The following is a 20,319-nucleotide window of genomic DNA, read 5'->3' as shown; positions in this document are numbered from 1 at the left end:
CGCCCCAAGATGGCGTTGACCTGAATGGGGTTAAAGAGTCAGGATCCGGCCCTCGGGTTGCGACGCTGGGGTGTCTCTAATTAAGGAATTACAACGCGGGGATGGATGGAGAGAAACTTCTTTGCTTTCAAAGGATCTGTTTACACCGGAGCCGAATTTGGCCCCGTACCAGCTCAGACGCATTCGTCACCTACAATTACAACAACGACAAGGAGGGGAAATAAACCTTAATGATATCTGCTCTCCTGCTAAAAATAGGGAAAACCTTCTTACCCGTAGGAAAATAAAAACCAAAATAAGAAGCACAAAGCGGCTTGCCCCCGGCAAAAACAGGTGGGTGGCATTTACCAAATGCAAAGGTTGCACCCCAGCGAGAGCGTGGCAGGAGAGGGCACGCGGCCCGGCGATAGCCCGCCGGCGCCGGAGACGGCGGTGACACGGGGGGTGACGGTGACAACGCCCGGGCAGCAAACCCCATGCCAAGACCCGGCTGCAGGAGCAGCCAAGGCCCCGGGCGCTGCTGCAGAGAGCTAACGAGGCACCGTCGTTAACGGGAGCCCGGTAGTCGCGCGTCCGGGCTAGGCGCAGGGGAGAGCGAAACCCCCAAAAGCTCCTCGTTCGTGCTCAGTAGCCAGTTTGCAGATTGCGTTACGCACGCACATTTAATCATTCTATTTTCAAAATACCAAAAGCAATTAGGCGTTATTATGGAACCATCACTTGCCAATTTATTTTTTTTAGAAGTCAAAGCTACAGAATTTCCTGGAAGTCTTGATCTCTTTTCATGCCAAATTCAGCAGGGGGGGAAAAAAAAGAGCCTTGACAATTCTCCTCTGTCTTCCTAAACAGTAATAAACATCTCTATTTTGAGGCCAAAACGTATCCTGGAGTGGCTCTTCATCTACCTGCGAGCTCCGGGAAACACGGAGCTTGTAGGGGAATTTTTACCGGAGCGGATAAAAGCCGGCGACGTCTCCAGAAGGGCTGGAAAGGCCGCGGGCAGGTTTGGCTCGGCATCGGTACGGCACAGCCCGGCCTCTTCCCGCAGCTCTCGCTTGGTGGACGCTTGCACCGGGTGGCAACGGCCAAGCAACAGGCACCAAACCCAGCCCCCAGCCTGGTTTCCATCCAGCCGAAGCTTTTCACAATATTTTCAATTAAAATTACTCCTTCGCGGTCGTAATTTTAACGCTCGGTACTTAGATTTCATCTGCAGAGGGGAAAAGTCCTCATCCACGTCCAGCTCCGCCAGCGAAGGATCTGGCTCCCTCCTGCCCATGGCGGCACCTGAAGCCCTGTTTGGTGTTACCAATAATTCCTGCTACCTAATAATTACTACCTAATTACCTAATAATAATTCCTGGTATCCCTAATTTGTGTTATTTATTGTCTCTTTTTAGAGAAGGGTGGTGGGAATCTGAGTCACTGGCATGAAGGGGAGGTTCCCAGAGCTTTTTTCTGCAGGTTCCCGAGGATTTTTCCCTATTATTTTTCTATTTTTGTATGTGTCCTCGTTTGTTTTTAGAATGGGCCAAAAAAAGGAACGGGTGCTGCCGGTGGGGAAGGAATGGCTTTGCCTTTTTTTTTTTTTTTTTGCTTTTTTGGAAACTGCTTTTTGCGGATTTTTTCTTTTTTTCTGAAACCTTTTGTTTCGCCGATGCAGCCCGAAGACGGAAAGTTGAGCCTTTCTTTATTAAAAAAAAGAAAAAGGTTTTTTTCCTCTTTCTCTTTCAGAAGCAAAATGGAAAAAGTCGTTCCATGAGCAGTGGAAGGGATGAAGCCGGGTTTCCTTCGGGCGCACGCGAAGGGTGCCAGCTGGGGAGACTCTCCGGTGTCTCATAGGGGGCTGTGCTCACCTCGCAGCGGTTCTCTTTGCAGGGACAGTAACTGGATCTCTCGCCTCTGCCCTCCCATCCCTGGCTGGGAATCATGAAGGTAATCCCTCGCATCCCTGGGAGCTCTCCTCCTCCGCCCAAGGCTGCCAGCGGGTTCAGGAGTCGAAGGGTCGGACAAGCAACCTCCACCCCCGGGGACCCTCGAAGATGGGAACCGCACAACCGAATTTTCAAGAGGTTTCAGCCGAGCAACAACATCCTTCTCCTTTCTAAAATCTGCAGCAATGAAACGGCCCAGGAGGTTTTAAGCAGCTTCCAGTTCCCCCAGCTCTGCCCCATATTTACCGCCCAAAGAAAGCGCAGGGAAGAGCAACGGGCCGACGCCGCCGGCCGCGGCCTTTTGCCGTTCCTAAGCCCGCATGAAATCATCCCAAGGGTTGTTCCCGCAACGACTCCATCGAGGAAAGCGGAGCAACGGGGTGAAGGCAGTTCTGTTCGCCCAGACCCAGAAACCCCCCTCCGAGCAGCTCATAGCATCGCCCCGCTCTGCAGTTCCCAAGGTCTTCCCCCTCTGTGGCTCCAATATATTTGGTGTCTAATACAGCTTCAGCTTAGACAGCAGCCGTTGCCTTGCTCTCTTCCCTCTCCCTGGCCACGAACTTCATAAAATTAGTCATAACTTAATTGTCTTTGAGACCCACATCTCCCTGCCGCGTTCGGTTCGCAGCATCCCGAGCTGTAAGGGCTCCCCGCTCCCGTAGGAAACTCGCCAGCAGCCCTGGGAAGCATCGAGCCCGTTGTGCACGGCAGGGAAAACCCTTCCCGGGCGCCGCAGGCAGCTGCCTGCAGCGTGAGATTGGATTATAACCCTGGCCACGGCGCGGGGCTGCCGGAGCTGCGGGCAGGGAGGGGAGGAAGGGGACGGGGACGGGCTCCAGAGCTGGCACGGCGGAGGACGGGGACGATCTGCGGCGCAGCGGGACGGGAAGCACCGGCGGCGGTGGGTGACCGGGGCCCGAGTCGCAGCGGGACACGAGCCAAAGCAGCGCGGCTCGCAGCAATCTGCTGCTCAAAAAGAGAGCTGGGACAACAAAATGCCATTTCCAGCCACACGAGCGTCGGCTGCTGGGTTTTGCCTTTTTTTTTTGACAAAATTTCTGCTTTTTGACAAGATGCTGTAAAAGGAAAACAATCCTGCTGGAGCGAGAATGAAACCCAAAGATTCCCGTTTTCAGGATCTCTGCAAGGTCTTTTAGAAATGAGTTTTCCTTCTCGTTCCTCCTTCTCCGGGGGAAAACCAGAAGATGCAGAGAGGCACGAAACTTTTTTGTCACTGGGTTGCATCCAGTGGAGCACGACTGTTTTTCACCTAAAGTAGATTTAAATTCAATTCCTTCACAGCAGAAAATTTTCAAAGGAGAAAAGCAGGGTGAGAACTTCACATGGAAAAAATAACACCAAACAAAAGAAACGCTCATCATCAGCCCATCTCCCTGCCGCCCCCGGGTCCCCCCCAGTCATCGGGAGTCCCCCCATGGCGGGACCCGCTGCAGGTCCCGCTCTTCCAGGCGATGCTGGAAAGAAAACGATCCTAGCTCATACGGGAGCAGATTTCCAACCCGAAAAGGGTAAGAGAGCAGCAGGAAAGGCAGAACATGTGAGAGGAAACGATGCTCGACCAGGATGTGGTCGACTTCCCTTAGGGGAGGGAGACTCAACCGCCCCGGCTGGGGGGAAGTCTGGCTGAGGCTGAGGGCAAGGATGGGAATGAGGATGAAGACGCGGCACCGGCAGCTGCCTCTGCACTTCGCCGCCTCCCCAGCATCCTGCAAAATGCCTGGTTTTACGCACCCCGGGGAAAAACAACCCCAAGGGGAATTAGGGAAAAATCAGCCCCTCCCCGGGATATTCAGGCAAGGAAAGGAAAGCAATCGCTGCGCGACTTTGGCTCCGGAGCATCCCCGTGCCCCGCTCTCGTCCAAGTCCCTTATCAGAAACTGGCACGTCAGGCGGGCTGCGCGGAAACGAGAAGCGACAGCGAGGAGCAAAGCCGGCGTGATCCCAGCCCGGGCGCGCACGTGGCACCCAGCGTGCCTGTCTGGGGGCCTCAGCTGTCCCCCGCCTGATTAAGGAAACCCCCCTCCCTGCATTAAGAGAGATTTTCTCAGACTTAAAAGCTTGCGATGGCCAGGACTTTGCCGGGCACAGAGAGCGCCGCAGGGGCTGCGTGGCTGAATCGCACTCCCGGCAGCCGCTGTCGATCCCTGGCACGGCTGAAAGACGGAGGTGCCCCCACAGGGGATGCTCCCCGAAGGGCAGCCGGGGTGCTGAACCCCTCTTGAGCACTGGGTACACTCATCCCGGAGCAGCTCTGCCTCTCGCTAAATATCCAAGGGGATAAACCCCTCAAGGGCATCCCCGTGCAGCATGTGATGGGGTAGCCCCAGTGCCCGCCGCGGACTGCACCTCCCCAAGCCAAAAAAAAAAAGGGGAATCTCATGTTTAGCGTTGTTTTAAAACATAATTTGAACAGACCAACTTGTACCGCCCGGAGTTGGTGGTACCAGCGCCTTTGGCCCCAGGAGCCCCCCAGCCCGGCCGGGAGAGGAGACCCTGGCTGGGCCAAGCCTCCGGAGCCACCGCTTGCTCCCCCTCTGCCAGGAAAATGAAATCAAGAGGCTTCTGCCTCGATCCACCCAGGTCCCCATTGCTCCTCGGCCTTTCTGAGATGCTGCCAGACTCGTTCAGGGTTGCAGCCCTCTGGTAGAAAGGGGCCACAGGCGTTACAGGGAAGGCAGACGCATGCAGCGATGCCTTAAAATCCACTTAAAATCCTATTTGGTAGCAAATTCACAGCCTGTGCCTTCACGGTTCTATAAATGCTTGATGCTGGGGGAGCTTCGAGGATGCGAAGATGCTCTTGGAGGAGTCAAGTTCAACTGGGAGCCACCAAGAAATGTGAGATAAACTGGGTCTGTGTCCGGTGGGGACGAAGCCGGGCCGGTGGGACCTGTCCTGGGCGAGGGGAGATGGCAAGCAGGGAGACGGAAATCTGCACCAGGAGCAGGAATGGTCTCCCGGGGGTGGGGATTTGGGAGAGAAAACAGTAAAAAACTTAAAGCAGCCCTAACCCTGCTCCAAGATGAGACAAGGATGGGAAGGGATGCTCAAGAACCTCAAAACCTGCCTGCACCCCAGCGGCTTTCGCTCCGAGGCAGCTCTGCCGGCAAAACGTGCCGAGCCCGGCACGTTCCGGCTCTTTTTCTTGCCATCTACCAATATCCTTCCGCTCCCGATGTTCCTCTCCTTGGCTTTGGATGCAGATCCAGCTTTTCATGTGGTGCAAACACAGTATTTCTTTGGGTGCCAAGGACTGTGTGTAACTTGTCGGCTTGGGAGTGTTTGCATCTTGGACCATAAGGGAACAGAGAACGCTGCCCAAAATGTTTACGGTATTTTTAGGCCAAGACAAATCTGTTCGACGCTGCGAGCGCCGCAGTCTGAGCATCCCGGAGAGGCTGGGTGAGGCTGCGCTGACTCGCACGGCGGGGAACCGCGCCTGCAAAACCCCGGCGTTTTCACGGTGGACGGACACTACTTGGCTCAAACGGGCCAAAAAGGACGTTTTTGAACCATTTCTAAGGCTGTACACAACCGTGAGCTGGCAGAACAGTCTCCAAAGCCCGGCCAGGGCAGGCAGGTGCTGCCGGTTGCTTGGCCGTGGCTCAACCCACTTCTGCTGCGGCGGGACGTCAGGGGGAACTGGGTGGACACCGAAGTGAAAACCTCAATCCAAACCTCTCAAAAAGACACGTTTCACGGAGAAAAAAAAAGCATAAAAAGGCAAGATTTAGGAGGTAGGTTGGGTTTTTTCCTTCTCCTTCATGAAATCAAAGCCCCAGCGCGCTGCCCAAGATGCACCAAAGGGGTTCAAAGGCAAAAGCGGCGCAGCCCGAGCGGCAGGAGAAGCCGATTCCTCCAGCGGCGCTTTGAAGAGGCGAAGCCTCGTGCCGCGCGAGGTCCGAGCGGAGCCGCTGCCTCCGATCCACCCAGGGCCCTCCGCGGGGCCGTGCCGCTCCGCTCAGTCACCGACGGCTCTGCGGGTGTTCATTTACGCCCTCCTGTAACGTCAGTAATTACCCAGCCAAGCCTTTCGTTTGCCCAGGCGTAAAGGCAGCTGCCCACACGCTGAAAAGCGACAGCCGAGCAGCTCCCATCTTCGCGGGCGGAGGGAAGAGGATGCAACCGATGGCCGAGACGCCGCTGGCACCCTCCTGCGAGCCAAACGCCCCGTGCTCGAGGCCGACGATGCTCTGCCAGCGCCAAGGACGAGGACAAAGCGGTGGGGAGGGCCAGCGCAGGGTCACCACCAGCAAATGGTGGCCAAGCATCTCCTGCGACGCTGGCAGCTGGAGGAGGAGTGCGGCCTTGGCGTCAGTGAGGTTTGGACGTGGTGCCCTTGGCAGTGCTGGGGTTGGACTGGACTCGTCGTCCTTGGAGACCCACAAAAGGCAGCCGGACAAGCCTGGAGCAACCCCACCTACCCGTGAGGTTGGCCATGCTTTGAGCAGGGGCTGGACCAGAGGCACCCAAAGGTTCCTCCCAACCTGAATTACTCTGCGATTCAGCCGCCGGTGCCCTCCTACAACCCCACCATGCCTGTCTGAAACAACGGACAGGCAACGTCACCAGTTGCACCAAGGCACCCCAGTGCCGCAGCCCCGGGAGATGCCTCCAAAACCATCCCCTGGTTTCCCTGGACCACAGGAAAGTCCCACAAAGCAAACCTGTACCTCAATTTTACAGCAGTAGATCAACACATAACTCGAGACAGCTTCAAACTCTACCACCCAGAACTGAGTATTTTCATAGGCTGGACCAAAAAGATGCAAAATCAGGCTGGCACCGAGTGCCGGAGATCTGCTCGCTCCCATCCCCACCCTGCACGGAGCTCCCGCATCCGGCTGCGGTGCCAGACCCGGCCCTGGCTCCACCACAACGGCAAAGCCGGGGAGAGGACGGGCGGCCTCACCTCGATGATGTCCGCGTTGGTCCGGCTCTCGTGGGGCTCGTTGTACTCGGTGTACTTGAGCAGCACCTTGTCCATGTCGGTGCTGGCGTACTGGAACAGCTTGTTGGAGTGGTTGAAGATGATCAGGGCAATCTCGCAGTCGCACAGGACGCTGAGCTCGTAGGCCTTCTTCATCAAGCCGAACTTGCGCTTGGTGAAGGTCACCTGGAAGCAAGGAGAGCCGCGGTCAGAAGCCGTGCCCGCGCTGCCACGTACCCGACACCTCCCAGAGAAAACTGGGATGACCACTGGAGGAAGAGCAAAAGGAAGGGGAGGGCAGAGGGAATCTTCTGTCCTCAGTTTCCCCAACTGGACAACCACCCCAAGCTCTCCTCTCTCACCTCCCTCTTCCAACCGGTTCATATCGCTGCCTATTTTGGGATCCTCCAAAGGCAGACACTTCACAAGCACAAAGATGATTATCAGCGTTGGAAATCACATATTGCCAAATCAAGAGAAAATACATTTCAGCAAAATCCCCAGCAGAGCTACCATCTGTCCGGGGGCTGCGGGTTGTTGGGTTTGGGTTTTTTTTAAAGTTGAATATTCAAGCAGTGGAGATCTGATCCTCGCTCGCTGCAGCAGCGCTGCGAGCACCCGACCCTGGAAGCCGCCGAGCCGGGGGGCTCGGCCGCCCCGACGCAGGTCGGGGTGCCGCTCCACACCGCTCGCCCACCCCATCCCTGACCCGCTCTCCTGCTTCCCAGCACCCACTTCTCCTGGGAGGCTCCACGTCCCCAAAGGCACCCCGAGCCCCCCGCACCGGGTGCCCGGCCGGCTGCTGCCTCCCTCTTGCTGCCCCCATAACCTTTTGGGGGCATTTTTCCGCATCGCCTGCCCACCCCGGGTCACCGCGCTCATGACTGCGTCCCCTGTCCTCCCAACCTGCCCTGCCTTGAAAGAAGCTGTCGTTAGAGCTGTCAGCTATCGAGGCATCTTTCGCAGGACTGATCCTTGCGAGCTGGCTGGGGGACGGAGCTGGGCTCCAAAACCCGTTCCAGATGCCGGGCAGACGTTGGGCTGCATTTCCCAGCCCACGCTCGGCTCTCGCCGCGACGCTGCTAACAGGACCCAGCTGGTGGGGAGGGAGCTGGTTTGGGGCTCTCCGTCCCGGCTGCAGCGCAGACAGCCGCTGACGGCCCCTCACCCCCCCTGCAACCAGCGGCACGCTGCCGGGGAAAGGCGCGATGCTTGGCCAATGCCCTCTCAGCAAATAAAAAAAGAAGAAAAAAAAGGAAAGTAAAAAGCAGGGAGGTCACTGCTTTGCTTTAAGCTTTGCTCTCAGGGGCGAAGCAGCAGCCCGGGGAAGGGCTGGAGATGAGCCGAGATGCCCTTGGGTGCCGAGAGCTGCCCCCTCGCCGCGCGTGTGCACGGGAGGGCTTGACCCCACTTAGGGCCTCCACCACGGCATCGATTTTGCAGCTGAACGGCTTTAATTTGCAGTGCTGAGGGAGGAGAGTGAACGAGGCCGTTGCCTTCGCTCAACTCGAGTTAGTGGCGTTACAGTCGCGGTTCAAAGAGCTTAAGCTGGAGCTTCCCCGTCCACGCTGGTGGTGATGAGCATTGCCGCCGCGACGCCACCAGCAGCACCCAGCACGCACCCACTGGGGTCCTGCAGCCAGCGCCGAGCACCCCTTGAGATGCAGCCACATCCCTCCGTGCAGCGGGACGGCAGAGCAGGGGCAGCCCTCGGCACGCACGGCACAGGCAGCTGCCCGTCCCTCCCCGCCATCTCCCAGAGATGATTAAGCAGTAACGAGATTCGGCTCTAATCGCCTCATCCCCTGGAAAGTGCAGGGCTGGCACCCCGCGCCGCTGCTCCCCGCCACGTGTGCCCGCTCCCACCGCGGTCAAGCTGCGAGCACCAGCGCTCACGTTGCCAGCGTCCGCCCCAGCTCCGGCGCGCCGTGACACAAATTAAATTACTTGAGGGCCAACGCCGGTGTCATTGGCAATTCCCCCTCCCCGGTGGCATCCCAGACCTCTCGGCCACCCAAAATCACTGCTGCCAAGCGCTCGCCCTGGCGGCTCCCAGAGACGGAGCCGGCAGCACCACACCGCAGCCGCTGCCGCACCGTATGGCTTCAGGTGGGACCCAGCTGCGGCTTTGCTCCTGCAGCAGGACAGGCACTAAAACCAACCCGGCCTCCCCGGCGCCACGCCAGCAGCGTTTCTGGTCTCACGTCCCCACTAGAGACTGGCTGCTCCACCGCAGCTCCGGCAGCAGCCGCGGCCCGGTACGGCGTCCCTCGCTGTCCCCCGCCGGGACGGCCCCGCTGCTCTGACTCACGGTCGAAGCAGCCCGAGGAACCCTCAAGAGGAAAACACATGGCCTCTCCGCCACGACAGAGGGAACAGCCGAGGGCGGTTGTTTCTGCAGCCACCGGCGCTGGAGACACCTCACCAAAAACCACCTTGCTGGGCGCTACGAGCCCACTTGGCCACCGAGATCGGAGGCAACGGGGTGAGGCCAAGGCACGCGAGCAAGGGGGCAGCTCTTGGCTGTGAAGAGTAGAAACAAGCACGGTTTGGGTATTGCCCTTGAGCAACGGAGGAGAGCATGCGGTTACCTGCCCAAAATCAACCAACAACCTGAGCAGAGCCGAGCAGAACCCAAAGCACCAAATCACCTCGCTACGGATATTCGCTCTGCAGACAGGGTGGAGGAGCATCCCTCTGTCTTGGCACCCCTGCTTCTTGCAGAGAAAAGCAAAGATTTTCCGTTCAGCCAGCCCCGTCGCACAAAAGCATCGGCTAACACCGCCCTGTGCATCTACCCGGGACCCGGGACAGAAACCCCAAACCTTCCCCTACCGCCGTGCACGAGCCTCAGCTAGAAGAATTAACCTTATAAGTCTAAGAGGGTAATCAAATCTCATGCTTCAGGGCATAAGCCGATCACCGAAGGGGTCAGGAAGGAATTATTGCCCCACACTAGCGGGGGATTTTTGCCCTTCCCCTGATGCAGACCATATTGGCCGTTGCCAGAGCCAGCAGGCTGGCCCTGAAGGACTGATGGTCTGATCTGTTATGGCAAATCCTCTCCAGTAATTCCTCTAATGACATTAGTGACTCTTACTTGCTCTCCTCCCCGGGTTTTGGCTTCTGCTGTAATTCTGGCCTCCTCCGCGCAGGCTCGTGGTCCGTGCACCCATGGGAGGCCAGACCCGGGGCGCGAGCAGGGTGGCACTCACTGATGCTGTAGGTTGGGTGCGAGACGCATGGGAAGAGCTTCACCGTGCAGCGAGGGCTTTGGAGAGCCCCCGTCCAACCCTAGCTCTTCCCGAGCTTCACGATGCCTCGGCGGCCCCGAACCACCACTATCGATGGACTTCACGTGCAGAGCAAGCGGAAACGCAGGCATCGAGAGCGGCTCTGCCTCCACCTCCTTGCCCGACCACCAGTGAATCCTTCCTTCTCCAGCACATCCACGCGCTATTCCCATTCCCCATCCCGCTCTCTCCCGACACCCACAGGTGCCGCGGGAGCCATCCGGGCGCCGGCACACGCCGAGGACGGTGCACGCTTGCCCGCCGCGGTTGGAGCTGCAAGACCTACATTGCCAGCAGCAGCGCCGCGGCATGAAACCCCATGCATAATTCAGCAGTGCCGGGCTGCTCAGCTCCCGGGGTGCCGCACGGGAGAGCCGAGCCGTGCCCCCCGCACCGAGCCCCACGGCGGGGCTGCCGTGGAGGCAGCGATGGGCTGAGGGTGCTCCCAGCCCCCGGGTTTAAGCCAGCTGAGCCCGCAGCCACGGCGGCCGCACGTGCACGGACGCTTCTCACCTCTGGTCTGCAACAACAGCAGGGGAGGAAGGGAAGGGGAATGAGATGAAGCAAGATGGGACATTTCTGAGCCCAGAGACCGGATCCCGGCATTGCACACATACGTTATCACCCCCTTTGCAGAGGTGAAAGATGCCCCAGCCCCACGCAGCTCCCACTGCAGTGGATGGAGCGGATCAGCAACCCGCTGCCTGGAGCAGGCGTTCGTCACGAAATGTCCTCTCTTCTTGGTGCGTCCTTGTTTCCCAAAGAAAGGGAGCAGCGAAAATAATTGATTGCAAAGCCTGTGCTGATGACCAATTAAACAGCTGCCGCTTTGCTGACACCCGACTTAAACAGGGCTGGGTTTTCGGAAAAGCAAAGCGCTACGTGCCGCGCTCGCGTGGGGAGCAATGCTGGGTTTGGAAAAACCGGCCCGTCCGGGGACGCAGCTGCTGTGAAGGGAAAACCAGCGGCCCCGGGCCCCCGGAGCTGGGCTTTGGGGACACAACCTGACACCTGAGACGTGCTAAAACCAGGGCACCCGGCCGCGCTGAGCGACTCCCGCTGCTAAAACCCACCTGGGCTTGGCTTAGCCGGGGAGACCTCGGCAAGGGTCTGCATCCCCTCGGCCAAGCCCAGCACCAAGGAGCAGCTCAGCACCCCCAAAAACGCCTCCCACCACCTTGGCTTCTGCCTTTGGCAGAGAAACACCTCTTTCCTTTCCTGAAGGCTTATACAACAGGGCTGGCTGTGCCATCAACCGCCAGCATTACCAAATATTTTCCGTTCATTTGAACTCCGAATGGGGCTCCAATAGCTGCAAATCCCTCTCTCCCCTATGCAACGTTCAGCAGCGCTGCCCCATAAAATACACTCCAGCTCCTTTAATAACCCCTAACGCCCCGTTTCCTGCTAATTATGGAAATAAACAGTGCCATGAGCAACTGGGACATTATCAAAAAACATTTTATGCCCATCCCCCAGCCACCAAATAAAGCTGTAATGAAGAAAACCTGCAATTTTCTATTGTTTTGCTGTGAAGCAATAAACCAGTACATCCAATTCAGTTATTTGCCACTTTTTAAGCATTAGGAATATAGACACATGCTTTTTTTTTTTTTTTTCCTTTTTTTCTGGAATAAAAGCGGTAGAAAAGAAGCGTGGCAGGCCCCGCTGCGGCATCCGCAGCGGTGGCCGGACTAAAGGCAGAGCCTTGGATCTGCTTGAGCCAAACTCAAGGATCGCGGGAAGGCACGGAGCGAAGGGACCTGCCCGAAAGCCTTGTGATTCCGGAGAAACGCATCGATGGAGTCATCACAGAGCAAAGCTGGTCCGGCAAAGCGCTGCCGCTCACCCGGTCCGACTCAAAGAACACGTAAATTCGGGAAAAATCCAGTGGTTTTTGCTTCCCTCTGAGATAGGCGCGTGTATTCCTACACACGTGCACGTGCGTGCGTGTCTAGGGCTTGGCTTCAACAGAGCACAAGGGAAAAAACCCTGGCCCCATATAAGTTTTCAATTGAAAAAAAAAGAGAATAATTTGGGTTGTTTGCGTTCAGAAAAATGGATACTTGTTGTGGCTGTTTTTTATTGGAAAAACCTCACGGAAAATGTCAACTGAAATATATTTTCTGCAAGACCAAAAAAAAAAAAAAAGGGAACTAACTGGAGAAGATAGGTTCTTCTGGAAAAGCGTTTAGATGGAAACGGCGCGAGGAGCTCCAAGACGAGGAGCAACGCCCGGGTGGGGGCCGCGGCTCCTCGCCACGGCAAAACGGGGCCGTTTGCCTGGTTCTGGGCATCCGCCTGAATCCGGCCCCGGTGCCGGGTTTCGCCCATCTGCTTATTTTATGGGTTGGGAAAAAAAAAAAAAAGGACCAGTTGGCCCAAAATGGGATGGAAATGGGTCATTTTGAAGCAGAACCCTTAAAATACCCGACGGGAGGAAGGCGGGCGAGGAGGGAGCGGAGAGCCGAAGGGAAAGCACCGACCTGCCGATTGCGCTCGTCCGTGATCCGCTGGATCTGGATCTTTTTTCTCCCCATCTTCTCCGGAAATCCTCGCCGCACCGGGGACGACTTCGGTTCAGGGGTGGGGAAAAGTAACCCCCTTTTAAAACGCTTTCATTAAAGAGCTTGGGGGGCTTTTTTTTTTTCCCCCCCCCGGATGAAAAACAAACCAAAAAAAGCCAAACCCAAAAAAAAAAAAAAAAAAAAAAAAAAAGAGTTTAGCGGCGCTCCTTGCTCAGTTCATGGTATCCTCCTGCGTGGCCGGATCCAGCGGGGCTGAGCCGTCAGCGGCTGCTCAGAAACCTGCGTAAGGAGGGAGACAGGAGTGAGACCGGCTCTTCCCAAACCCCATCCCGAATCCGGCACCCTCCCGGCACCCTTCCCACCGCCGGCACGGCTCCTGCCCCCCCAGCCCACGGGAGGTCTCTGCTCCATCCTCCCGCTCAGCGCCGGGGCCAGGAGGGTTGCAGAGGGATTTATCCAACCTGGGCTCAAAAAACCCCAAGGATGGAGCCCAAAAACGCCCGCGCCGCAGGACACGTGTGGGCCGGGCACGGCGATGCTCGTCGAGGAGGAGGAGACGGCAGCAACGAGCCTGTGAATCATTATTCCTCCGTGACACTCCAGACTTTTTTTTTTTTCTCTTAATAAAGTCATAAGCAGTCGAGTGGCTGGTGATTAGCTTGGGCAATTTAAATCCATCTCCAATTTCTGCATTAATCTTCAATTTGGAATTTTAAAATGTCTTTATTTGATTACTTAAAAAACCCTATAATCAGGCACAGAAACCTAATTCTTATGGGCGAGGGGAAGAAGGCCTCCGAAGGAAGCCGAGGCAGCCCGGGGTTCAAGCGGGCTCAACAACAGTCGGACGCCGGTTGTTTCCATCCATCTGGGGGGTGTGCGCATCGACTCGGGGGGTATCTTCTGCTCTACACCTCTCTCCCCAAAGGGACGAGCGCTGCGGGTCCCGGGGACCCGCACGGCTCCTTTCCCGGCCTCGCTCCGTCACCCCGCTCCGGATAACGGGGCAGGGACTCGGCCCCCTCCGGGCACCCGCGTCCCCGATGCCGGAGGCTGCGTCTGGATGCACCAGGGCACAAACCGACACAGCCCCCCCAGCCCCAGGTCACCCCTTTTTTTCAGCGAGGATAAAGAGGGAAAGCAGGCCAGTTCGCTTGCCCGCAGGTATGTTTTTCTCCTGGTTCTCTCCCCGAGCGGCCAGATAAGAGCAGCAATAACACTGCATTTAAGGCGAGGGTGCCCCATGCCAAGATCCGGGCAGAGGGAAAAGCCAGTCCCAAAATAGCTTCCTATCTGCCTCGACTTGGCAGCCCCCAGCCCTCGGTCTTGTTACAAAAAGCACGGAAAAAAAAAAAAAAGCAGCTTTTTCTCCCTTCCCATCATCCCAAATTCCCCCGCAGCGTCCGCAGCCAGCCCCGAGCGCTCCTCCTGCCCCTCTCCCACCCCAGAGCCCCCCCGGGCCCCGCCGAAGCCCCCCAGCGACCTTGGCCCCGTCCTTCGCCTCCTCCTCAGACCACGCTCCAACAACAAACAAGCCCTGACGGTCTCACTCCCACACTTGTTTTTTGGGGTTCATTGAGTCATGTGAGTCACTTAAGCTTTTTTGCTGCCTTTTTTTTTTTTTTTTTTGAGTAAAATTATTCATCGCGCATCGTGCTGTGGTTTCAGTGCTGGTTTGAGCAGCCGAGAGGGGAATGGGGAGAATTTCCCCCCCCGACATCCACAATTTGCTCTCCAGGGAAGACAAGCAGTGGGGAGCCCAGGAAAGGCCGTTGGCAGGAGACTGGAGAGACGAAGGGCAGCAAAAATCCCTTTTTTTTCTCATAAATCCCACCAGGAAGACTCCTTGCAAGGACAAACCATACAGGGATGGCATTTGCTGCTTGAATCATTATTTCCCCACATTGGTGCCTGTTTCCCTTCCCAGCAGCAAACGGGAGGGATCGTCCGGCTGCGAGCAGCACCGACGCCGTGAGGATGCCGAGCCGGTGCCGGGGGGACGCCCTTCGGCTGCTGCTCCACATCCCTCTGCGGGCAGTCCCAGGGCATCACCAGTCCCAGAGCATTGCCAGTCCCAGAGCGATGGACCGTCCGCATCCCAGAGCATCGCCGGTCCCAGAGCGATGGACCGCCCGCATCCCAGAGCATCGCCGGTCCCAGAGCGATGGACCGCCCGCATCCCAGAGCATCGCCGGTCCCAGAGCGATGGACCGCCCGCATCCCAGAGCATCGCCGGTCCCAGAGCATCGCCGGTCAGGCTGGCACCGGTGAGCAGGGGATGCAGGCGCCAGGCTGCCACGAGAGCATCCCTCAAAGGCCGGTGGTACGGGAAGAGCCAAAAGAAAAACAAGGATTTTCATTTCATCCACCGGGGCTGTCCGCTCAGCATTTCCACCACCGCAAGCCCACGCAGGAGAAAGTCCACAGCCCCGAGGCCGGGGGCCGAGGCGAGGATTTCACACGCGCAGAGAAAATTTGGCAGAGGAGGAACTTTCCACCGAGTTTGCTTTGCAGCTTTTCCCTTCGGAGTTGCCATTTCTTTAAACTGGCTGAAAAATATTCACCTTCACCATCTTCAAAACCACCAGCAGCAGCGTGAAGTAGCAACAGCTCCGCATCCGGACCCAGGGCAAGATGCTAATTCTTTCCTTGTGCTGCAGCTCTTGGACAGAGAAACCCTCTGAAAAGACGGCGGATTTACTGTCCAAACCAGAGAGGAACTCTCCAGAAGCAACAATAAACACTGGAGAACAACGGGCAGTAAATTTAAACTGAGTGAAAGGAAACATATTTTAACACAATTCGGCTGTGGGACTTCTTCACAGGATGCTATCGTGGCCAAAAGCTCTGCGGCGTTTGAAAAAGAGATGCGATGTTTGTAGGGACGAGAAGAAAACCCCGGCGCTGCTCATCCCTGCCCCGAGCTTCGCACACGCCGGTGCTTCTTGCATGGGAGCGGCGGCGTTCAAATCACGTTCCCCTCCCTGTGCCCCAAATAAAACCCAGGTGTTTTGATACAAATCACCTTTTTCAACTACCAGACCACGTTCCTCCCGCTGCTCTCAAATCCCAGCTCCTGGGTCCTCGGCACCCCAGCTGGATGGGGACCATCGTCCCAGCCTCCGGGCTCGCTCATGCCGCTTGATAAAGTCCCCCGAAGGAAAAAGGTGACTTAACGACACTTTTTTTGCTTGTCACCATGGGGAGAAAAGGAGCTGTGATGCTCTTGATCCTTCCCCCCTGCACGGGAAGGAAAACACCCCACGGTGAGTGCGGTCCTCGGATGGGATCAAGAGGAGGGATGGAGAAAAGCACGGCACTGCGTGCTGCCCTCCAAACTCATCCGACGGAGAGGACTGAAAACTCCTCCCTTTTCTCTTCATGTTCCCGGTGTTGGAGCTGGGGTTTTGGGGTGGGTTTATTTGGTGTTAGGTTGGGGTTTTTTCCCAACATATTTTTAAACCCAGGTATTTTCACGTTTCCTGCCCAGGTGGCCGTTTCAGAAAGTCCGACCACAGGCTCGAGTTTCTGATCAGCATCTGCAAGCGTAAGAAACCTGGAGAGACTCCCTGCCTCCGGCCCACCGCGCCGGCGCTGCCGCTGCCTGCTCGGACCCGAGCCCGAAGCACCCGCTCTGCACCGCGCACCGAGCCGGGCGCCTCTGGAGCTCCCTTTCCTCCACCAGCAAATTGCTCCGGCTCCCTAATTGCCCACCCCGAGGCATCGGGATCACCCGTGACCCTCCTCCGTCATCAGGTGGAATTTAAGCACATAAACATATATATAGCCAAGCATCCAGAGCGCAGGGCTTTTAAAAGGAGTTAAACTCCTAAATAACATTTGGGGTCTTGGATGGTTTTATCCAATATAATATCCCCGGTCATTAAATCAGCTTTTCTTCCTTCTGAGACAGCAGCTTCTTTCTCCTGAGCCTGGTTTTCCCAGGAAAGGAGGCTCACGCCATCCCGTGGTGCATGCGGGATGAGAAGGCACCCACCCCGCCCAGCGTCCGAGCCCACGGGACCTTTCCATCCCATTTGGGATGAGGCACCAGCATCCCCAAGCCGCGACACCCCAGCGAGTCGCACGAACGCTGGCAGATGGGTTAAGCCCAGCCCTTACGAGACACTGGAGAATCTCGGCAGCCCTGGCAGGCAGACCGGCTTGCCCAAAATGTGACCCAGCGCCGTTCTAAACCGGGTTTGGGCCAGCTCAAACATCACGAGGTGCGGCCGGGCCGGAGCGGGGCTGGGCTCGGGGCCACCCCGGGCACCCGCAGCCACGATGCCGCCATCCCCGGTGGTACCCGTCTCCATGGTGACCATCTCCACGCAACCACCGAGCATCTCAGCCGCTACACCCCGCCAGGAGGAACCGCCGCGGCGCGGGGGTCCGAGGGCATCGAAAGGGACCTACAAACCTGCTGTAAAGCAAACCACGGGCGTCGCGGCGAGCGAACGGCGCCGGCAAAAAGTCATCTCATCCCTGTTCAGCACCCGGAAACCTCGGCAAGGATCAGGAAAAGGGAAATTCGGCATCGCCCCGGGGAAGCGGGGAGAAGCGCGGGGACGGAGGCAGCCCGTTAGCGCCCGCATCCCTCCCTCCTGCCCTACACCCCCTCGCGCGCTCGCACGAGTATGACTATCACGGCAATTAACACACATGCCAATTAGCTACAAGCAGGTGCTGGTTAACTCTGTGCTGAGTAATTCATACCCGGCTCCAAGTAAATTGCTTTAAATTGGAGAGACGGGTGAGGGAGCAGAGTTGGCATTTTGCAAATGGGGGAAGAAAGAAAAAGCAAAGAGGAATCTCAGCTGGGAGATGTTTTTACAAAACAAGGAATTTGGGGGTGCTGAATCCAACGGCTCCGAGAGCTGGGGAGGCAGGAGAGCCGCTATCTCTTCCAAGTCTTTATTTCTGGATTTTTTACCGACTACACATATTTCCCATCTCTTTTACCTCTTTCTAAATGGTTTCACCTTGGCATTGCACGAGCAGCAGGGTTCTTTGCACCACTCTGTAATTTGTCCCTTTTCCATTTCTGCTAAATAGCCCCATATTTCTCTCTGTGCGAGCAGGAGCACTTAGAGGCTCACATCCACTTTCTATGGCCATTTGCTATTTCCAATATACTTTTATTGCATCCCTTTTTAGTTGCCTCCTTACTAAAGTTAGCCGTGACACGGCCGCTCCTCTCAAAGGCGATGATATTAAGCCGTCCTTCCTTAAAACCCCACCTTGTAAAGCCTTGTGCTCTCAGCACGATGTCAGCTTAAATAAACCAAACGTTGGCTGCGCGGCTGCGAAGGAAAGATCAAAAAGATGAATCCAAAAGCCTTTGGAAGATAAATAAAGGCAAATAAACGCATCCTTTCCAAAAATGTATTTTCCTTTCGAGCTCTGCATGGCCTCGCTTTTCCCGCTCATGTGCGGCACCGCGCTCCCCAATCCACTCGGGCAGAAACACGCGGTAGAGCCAGCGTTACGAGCGACGGCAAAATTCGGATGGGTTCATCGCGGCACCGGTTCAAGGGACCCCATCTCCATCCCCCAAACCGGGGCCAGCACCACGGGGACGTCCTTGGCTGCGGGGAAACCTGCAAAAGCAGCTTCGAAGGACAGTTGGAGGCTGGGAAAAGGGACAAGAAGAAAAACGCTCTCCTGTGAAAATGCCGAAAGGACCGACGCGGCTCGTCTTACGGAGGAGACGAATGGGAGGATGTCTGATAACGGCATAGAAAGTCCCAAATTGAAGGGAGAAAAGCAGGTGACGGCTACGGAGGAGCACAGCCCGGCCCAGCAGCCCGCTCTGCCCAGGCCCCGAACGCTCTCTCCGCAGGACAACCCCATCCTCTACCCAGGATTTGCGGGAATTCTCCCAAAGATGGGTTTATCCTTACTTGGCTTCATCAAGCCAAGGGGCCGGCTCGGCGTAACGGGTCCGAACGCAGCGGGATGAGGGGTCCTCCCCGCCGGGCATCCTCCCCCGGGGAACAGCGCACCCGACGGGACCGAATTCACCAAATTGGCCCAGCAGGACCAACATTTGGGGGGGGCTCAGGGTTCATCTGCATACAGAAACGACCGCAACAACACCTTCCCGTGTCTCGGAGCATCTGCGGGCGAGGCAGGCCATTGCAAGAGAGCTTCAGCCCACAACCGATGGGTACGTGGGTTACAAGGTGCAGGGTTTTTGTCCTGTCTGTCTGCCCACGGCAGGAGAGCGCCCGTACCGGGGAAATGCTGCTGTGCTGCAAACCAGCCTGCGAGCTCAGCCTGCCATGGGAAGTGGTTTACACCCGCCGCGCCGACGGTGCACCGAGCCGCTTGCCGAGCCCTTCCTCGTGCTGGGGTAGGGGTGTGGGGGGAACGGGCTGAGCGGAGAGAAGGAGCGATGATGCTCCGGAGGCGGCGATGATGCTTTGGAGGTGGCGAGAGCAGCCCCACGCCCTGCTGCACCGCTCCCTGCTGCAAACTTGCAGCTTTTACCGAGAAAAGCAATTGAGTCAAGGCGCGACGCGGCCGCGCTGCCGCGAGAAGCAGTCCGGCAGCACCCACGCAACGCTCGGACTCTCCACCCGCTGCAAAAGAGCCTTAAAAGCAATTGCAAATCAAAGAGCAAACCCGCAGCCGAGGTGTCCAAGCCTCGGCCTGGGGCTCCCGGCACAATCCGAAAGAGCCGCTTCCCCGCCCGCGGACGGGCTGGACTTCCATCCCTTAAGGATATGGATTTAGCTCAAAGTCACCTCTTGAACCCGACTGTTTAACTGCAGTTCTTGCCTTCCTGTTTCCTTTCTCGCTGACGGCCGGGCCTGCCTTTTGTGACTTAATTGTTGTTTTTTTTAACATATCCTCCATGCTGACACCAAGGACTTTTAGTTTCCTTCTTGGTGGTTTCTGGATCTGCAGGACCGGCTTCCTTCTCCTCTGCAGAGGGGGGAAAAGCCCCCTTCCCTAAAATCCACCACCTGTATTCGTGTTAACGGTGCTCTTCCTATCCTGCAAAGCCACCGGCGTGCTGCTTGCCGTCATCCCACCAGCGAGTGACCGCCGCTGGAGCGAGCCGGCTTTGCCGCAGGATGGGGGGCAGCGCCGGCAGGAGCAGCGCCGGCTCCCCGGGGCGATGCAGCAAAGGGGAGCCGCGTCCCCGCAGGGACGTCCCTGGCATCGCAGCGGGCAGCGAGGGCAGGTGCCCGCGCTTCCCCAGCCCCGCTGCACGTACGCGTGAAGGACTCCAACTCGCCCGCTTAGCATTGTTTAGCACCTCTTTATCTACAAACCGAGATCAAAACCACACAAACATGCTAAAGTCCCCTCCAAAGCTTCTATTCTGGTTTCAGGATGATGCTATCTGGGTTCCTGTGTCGAGCCTCCAGATGCAGGCAGGGGGAGGGGAGAGGAAGGCGGCCGAAACGCGGCTCCGGAGCAAACCTCCCGCTCGGAAATGCAGCTGCAGGGCCCTGCTCGGCCAAGCCATCCCCGGGGCCGAATCCTGCTCGCCCAGCAGGTGCAAATCCAGCGTCGAGCTGCAATCCCTCCCGCGCACCTGATGCCGGCGGGACCGGGAGAGGCCCCGATTTCCCCAGGATCGGGAGCAAAACCAGCGGCTC

At 57.3% G+C, this 20,319-nt stretch overlaps 1 protein-coding gene across 6 annotated transcripts in view; it reads right to left on the bottom strand.

The window, feature by feature from the left end:
- The window catches only part of MEF2D (myocyte enhancer factor 2D), a 33,385-nt gene extending 20,539 nt beyond the window's left edge, over positions 1-12,846 (bottom strand). For all 6 annotated transcript variants that reach the window (XM_082332725.1, XM_082332726.1, XM_082332727.1 and 3 more), the window contains exons 1-2: positions 12,665-12,846; positions 6,868-7,071 (exon numbers count right to left, since the gene is read on the bottom strand). In XM_082332725.1, coding sequence (XP_082188851.1) covers positions 6,868-7,071; positions 12,665-12,718 — 258 coding nt within the window. In that variant the 5' untranslated portion in view covers positions 12,719-12,846. The remainder of the gene's footprint in view (positions 1-6,867; positions 7,072-12,664) is intronic.
- Positions 12,847-20,319: the final 7,473 nt, after the last annotated feature.

Source organism: Platalea leucorodia (assembly GCF_965183815.1).
Source record: "Platalea leucorodia genome assembly, chromosome: 24".
Lineage (NCBI taxonomy): Eukaryota > Metazoa > Chordata > Aves > Pelecaniformes > Threskiornithidae > Platalea > Platalea leucorodia.
Note: the sequence above shows the minus strand (reverse complement) of the source record. Positions and strands in the feature narration are given on the sequence as shown.